Source organism: Calidris pugnax, unplaced genomic scaffold (genome assembly GCF_001431845.1).
Source record: "Calidris pugnax isolate Ruff unplaced genomic scaffold, ASM143184v1 scaffold742, whole genome shotgun sequence".
NCBI lineage: Eukaryota > Metazoa > Chordata > Aves > Charadriiformes > Scolopacidae > Calidris > Calidris pugnax.
In genome coordinates, this window is record NW_015091410.1 from 1,533 (window position 1) to 6,647 (window position 5,115).

At 63.6% G+C, this 5,115-nt stretch overlaps 2 protein-coding genes across 2 annotated transcripts; one reads left to right on the forward strand and one right to left on the reverse strand.

Annotated features, from left to right (window-relative positions):
* Positions 1 to 4: 4 nt before the first annotated feature.
* On the forward strand, positions 5 to 2,538 carry LOC106899605 (translational activator of cytochrome c oxidase 1; the record flags this gene model as incomplete). Its single annotated transcript, XM_014961488.1, has 5 exons — positions 5 to 83; positions 926 to 1,032; positions 1,138 to 1,274; positions 1,351 to 1,534; positions 2,317 to 2,538. Coding segments are annotated over 5 exons (708 nt in total), but the record flags the coding sequence as incomplete, so codon positions are not given.
* Positions 2,539 to 2,826: 288 nt separating this feature from the next.
* On the reverse strand, positions 2,827 to 5,017 carry TBRG1 (transforming growth factor beta regulator 1). Its single transcript, XM_014961490.1, has 2 exons — positions 4,977 to 5,017; positions 2,827 to 4,309 (listed from the first exon to the last, which is right to left on the reverse strand). The coding sequence occupies exon 2, from the start codon at positions 4,149 to 4,151 to the stop codon at positions 2,877 to 2,879; it is 1,275 nt and encodes a 424-aa protein (XP_014816976.1). The 5' UTR covers positions 4,152 to 4,309; positions 4,977 to 5,017; the 3' UTR covers positions 2,827 to 2,876.
* Positions 5,018 to 5,115: the final 98 nt, after the last annotated feature.

The following is a 5,115-nucleotide window of genomic DNA, read 5'->3' on the forward strand; positions in this document are numbered from 1 at the left end:
GAAGAACGTCAAGGGTCCGCGCGACGCCGCCCGCAGCCGCCTCTTCCAGCGCCTCGGCATGATGCTGCGCACGGCCGCCCGCGGTAGGGACCCCCCGACACCCACCCCCACCACGGGGGTCCCTGGGGGGGTGGGACCCCATCGGTTCTTCCAGGGTTGGTGGGACCCCATCGGTTCTTCCAGGTTAGGTGGGACCCCATTGGTTCTTCCAGGGTTAATGGGGCTCTGTAAGGTCTTCTAAGGATGGTGGGACCCCATCGGTTCTTCCAGGGTTGGTGGGACCCCATCGGTTCGTCCAGGGTTGGTGGGACCCCATCGGTTCTTCCAGCGTTAATGGGGCTCTGTAAGGTCTTCTAAGGATGGTGGGACCCCATCAGTTCTTCCGGGGTTAATGGGGGCCCATCAGGTCTTCCAGGGTAGGTGGGACCCCCTTGGCTCTTCCAGGGACCCCATCGTGTGTTCCCAAGCTTGTGGGACCCCCTCAAGTCAAGTAGGACCCCCTCGGCTCTTCAAAGGTTGGGGGGACCCCATCGGGTCTTCTAGCCTTGGTGGAATCCTTGTGGGGGTCCTCTAGGGCTGGTGGGATCCCAGGTGGGTCTTCTCAGATCTCCCCCACCCTGGGTCCCTCTGGAGGGTTGTCTCATCCCTGGTGCCCCCCAGGATCGTGCAGCCCAGCAGATCCCCTCCGCCAGGATCCTGGAGGTCCCTCAACCCCACCAGACACCCTCCAGGATCTCTCCACCCCCAGGTCCCCTCAGCCCCACGTTCACCAGGATCTCTTGGGGTTCTCCACGATCTCAGACACCCTTTAGATCCTTCCAGCTCCCCTAGGATGCCCCCCACACACACCCCAGATCCTCTGAGATTTGGGAAGGGTTTCCCCACCCCCCCTGATCCCACCTGCACCCCCTTTTTTTCCCCACAGAGGGGGGCCCGGACCCAGCGCTCAACACCCAGTTGGCCAACGTGGTGGAGCAGTGCCGGGCCAAGAACATGCCCAAGGCCTCCATCGAGGCAGCCATCCGTGGTGCGGTAGGTAGATTTTGGGGTGGTGGTGGTAGGACAGGGGGGATCGAGCCCTCCAACTTTTGGGGGGTGAGGGGGGGATCCCTGAGGACCACCCCCTCCCTGCTCCAGGAGAGATCAGCGGCAGCAGCGTCCCGGCTCCTCTACGAAGCCCGTGGCCCCGGTGGCTCGGCTCTTCTCCTGGAGGTCCTCACCGACAACCCCCGGCGCAGCCAGCAAGATGTCCGCCTCATCCTCACCCGCAATGGGTCAGTCCTGGGGTTTGGGGGGGACACCCTGGGGACCCCCACGTCTGGGGCTGAGTGGAGTCGCGGGTTCCTGCAGGGGGACCATGGCCGAGGGGTCACGCCACGGCTTCGAGCAGAAGGGGGTGGTGCGCGTGGGGCCACGGGACCTTCAGGGCCACCCCGTCTCCCTGGAGGCCGCGCTGGAGGCAGCGGTGGAGGCCGGGGCCCAGGACGTCTGCCCGGACGAGGATGAGGAGGAAGAGGAGGAGCCGGCGCTGAAGGTGGGTGAGGAGGGTGGTGGGACAGTGGACGTTGAGTTTGGAGCACTCTTGGTGCTGTTCCATGGCCACCGTGCGCCGTTTCTGACCATCTGCAATCACCGTTGGTTGTCCCCAACCCCTCTTGGATATTTCAGGCCATCCAGGGGCACAGTTGGTTGTCCCCAATGAGTCTTGGCCACTCCCTGACCACTGGTAGCCATGTCTGACCATCCAAGACCATTTGCGACCACCATTGGTTGCCCCTGACTGTCCCTGGCCACTCTCAGCCGTCCTTCGGCCATCCCCAACCACCCTTGGCCATCTCTGGACCATCCTCAATGGCTCTTGACCATCCCCAACCACCCTTGGCCATCTCTGGACCATCCTCAATGGCTCTTGACCATCCCCAACCACCCTTGGCCATCTCTGGACCATCCTCAATGGCTCTTGACCATCCCCAACCACCCTTGGCCATCTCTGGACCATCCTCAATGGCTCTTGACCATCCCCAACCACCCTTGGCCATCTCTGGACCATCCTCAATGGCTCTTGACCATCCCCAACCACCCTTGGCCATCTCTGGACCATCCTCAATGGCTCTTGACCATCCCCAACCACCCTTGACCATCTCTGATCCATCCTCAATGGCTCTTCACCATCCCCAACCACCCTTGGCCGTTCCTGGTCCCATCCTTGATGGCTCTTCACCATCTCTGGTCCATCCTCAGTGGCTCTTGACCACCTCCAACTACCTTTGGCCATTCTCTTGACCATTCCCAACCACCTTTGGCCCTTCCCCACAGTTCATCTGCGAGACCTCGGCCCTGAGGACCGTGCGGGAGCGTCTGGAGGCCTCGGGGCTGCGCCCGCTCTCGGCCGCCATCGAGTACTTGCCCCGGGACCGGGTGACGTTGCCGGAGGGGACGCGGGAGCAGGCGGAACGTCTCCTCCAGGCCCTGGGCGACTGCCCCGACATCGTCCGCCTCTACCACAACATCCAATAGGACATGGGGGGGGGGGGGGGGTGGTGTTATTTGGAAAGGGGGAGCCGGGTGGGGCCATGAGCTCAGCCCATCTTGGTCCCCAGCCATCCCTGTGGTCACTGGGACACGAGGGGTCCCCCCCCAATTGGGGGGGATCATGTCCCCCCCCCCCCCCCCCCCCCTATATTTTGTCCCCTCGATGACAATAAACCCCCGTTTTGACCATGGCTCCACCTCCTTCATGGGAGACCACCAACCCAAGGAGCTTCAGGAGCAGGGAGTCCTGGGGTGAGGTCGCCCCCCATGTCCCAAACAAAGATGGCGGCAGCAGAAGGTGGGGTCATTTATTTGGGGGACCAGGGGGTTGTGTCTGTGTGGGGTCACTCATCGGAGCCGGTGGGGCTGCCGAGGAAGATGTCGGCGTAGGCGAAGGTTGGGGCAGCCCCTTCTTCCTCCTCCTCCTCATCGTCGTCCTCATCATCGTCGTCGTCGTCCTCTTCTTCCTCCTCTTCCTCCTCCTCATCCTCGGGGTGGAGGAAGGCCCCAGCCTCCCCCTGGAGGAGCTGCCGGACTGTGGGGTGGCTGAGGCCGAAGAAGTCGTCGCCGGCCCCGGGGGCCGGTGGCATCGCCCGGGGCCTCCCCCCGGCCTCCCCCAGGGCTTGGAGGAGGCGGCCATGGCAGACGTCGGGCGTGGGGCCCACCAGCACCCTCCCGGGGTCGTCCTCGGCCACGATCTCGCAGCGGGGACCGGCCACGATCCGGCACGTGTAGAGGCAGCGCCGGGCCGGCCGGCGGGTGCTGGCGAAGAGGCGGGTGCTACGGAAGCCCAAGGGCAAGATGGCCCCCGGCCCCACACCACCCACACCCAGGCTGTGCACCGTCAAGGGGCCCAACACCAAGGGCAAGGTCAAGGCCCCGCCGCGCCGACGGGGGGGTGTCCTCAAGATGGCGGCCGGTGGCCCAGCTGGGCTGGGGGTGTCCTCCGGTGGCATCAAGATGGTGGCCGGCGGCATGTCCAGCTTGGGGCCACCTCTGGGCCCGTTGGGCCTCAGGTCATCCCGAGGCCCCGTTGGCCTCAGCCCGTCTCTGGACTCGTCTCTTGGCCCCATTGTCCGCGAACCGTCTCTTGACCCGTCCCTCAGCCCATTGGACCGGGACCCGTCTCCGTGGCCACCATCTCTTGGCCCATCTCTGGACCCCGTTGGCCTCGCCCCGTCCCTCGACCCCACAGGCCTTGAGCCCGTTGTCCTCGCCTCGTCCCTTGGTCCGTCTCTTGGCCCTGTTGGCCTCAACTCATCCCTTGGTCCATCTCTTGGCCCCGTGGCCCGCGCTCCATCTCTGGACCCCATTGGCCTCGACCCATCTCTTGACCCTCCAGTTGACCGCCCGCCGTCTTTCCCTCCATCTCGGCGACGGGGCCGGCGGCCGGTCACCTCCCCGGGGACCTCCTCGGGGCCGGCCATGGCCCGCAGCTGGAGAAGACGGGTGAGGAGGAAGCGGCGCTCGTCCCGCGCCCGCAGGCACTTGGCCTCCAGACGGGCCACCTCATCGCAGAGGGCACCATTCTCGAAGACCAGGGCCCGTGCCGCCCGCCGCAGACGGCTGTACTTCAGGCGGTACCGCTCCGCCGGGCGCTGCCGTGGCCCCTTCGGCATCCTGGACCCCTCCCCTTAATTAGCTCCCCCCACCCCGGGGCTGTTAATTGGGTGGGTCGCACTTGGGTCTCAACGGTTGGTTCCGTCGACGAGGAATTAATTGCCGACCCGTCTCCACCGCCACCTCCGATGCGATGAGGGGTTCCGGGTGCCGTGAGCTGCAATTAATCCAATTAATCGCCGTTAATTTGAGGGGTTTGCAATGTAATTTGAGGGGTTTGCAATTAATTTGAGGGGGTTGCGATTAATTTGAGGGGTTTGCGATTAACGCCACGGGCCGACACAGCGAAGCCGAAGCGGTCGCGACGTGTTTTAAGACTCGCAATGGGCGCCGCCATCGCAACCGGTCGCCGTTAATTCTCCGGGTGGCAATTAACTCCGCGGATCGCAATTAAGGCCACGGGTGGACGCAGCAAATTGCAAATGAGCGCCACGAGTTCAAGGCGCCCCAATTGCAATTAATCGCTCGCCATCGGATGGGTTCCAATTAAGGGGTCAACCAAGGGGTCGGCGCAGCAAATTGCAATTATTGCAACGAGCTTTAGAGCTGCCACGAAACAACTGCAATTAATTCTGCATTTAATGCAATTAACCGCCACTAATTAGGTGAATTGCAATGACCGCGAGGGGTCGACGCGGCGAATCGCGGCGATGGCAATTATCGGGGTGGGGGGGGAGGGGGCTGAAATTAAGCCATTCTCGCCATAAATCGCAATTAACCGCCCGGCGCGGCGCGATTAATTGCAACGCTAATTGCCCCCCTCGCCGGCCCCGATTTTTGAGGTGAAACCCGGCGATTTGAGGTGCGCCGGAACAGGGACTCACCGGGCGTCCGGGCGAGAGGAAGAGGAAGAGGAAGAGGGGGATCCAGACCTCCTGCAGCTCTTTGGGAACGTGCTCTGGGTCTTGCAACGTCCTGGTCCTGAGGAGCCACCACCAGCCCCAGCACTCGTAGATATTAACC

Bases quoted from the DNA above. Each gene is read 5' to 3' on its own strand.
- TBRG1 (XM_014961490.1), bottom strand. From the start codon at position 4,151: ATGCCGAAGGGGCCACGGCAGCGCCCGGCGGAGCGGTACCGCCTGAAG.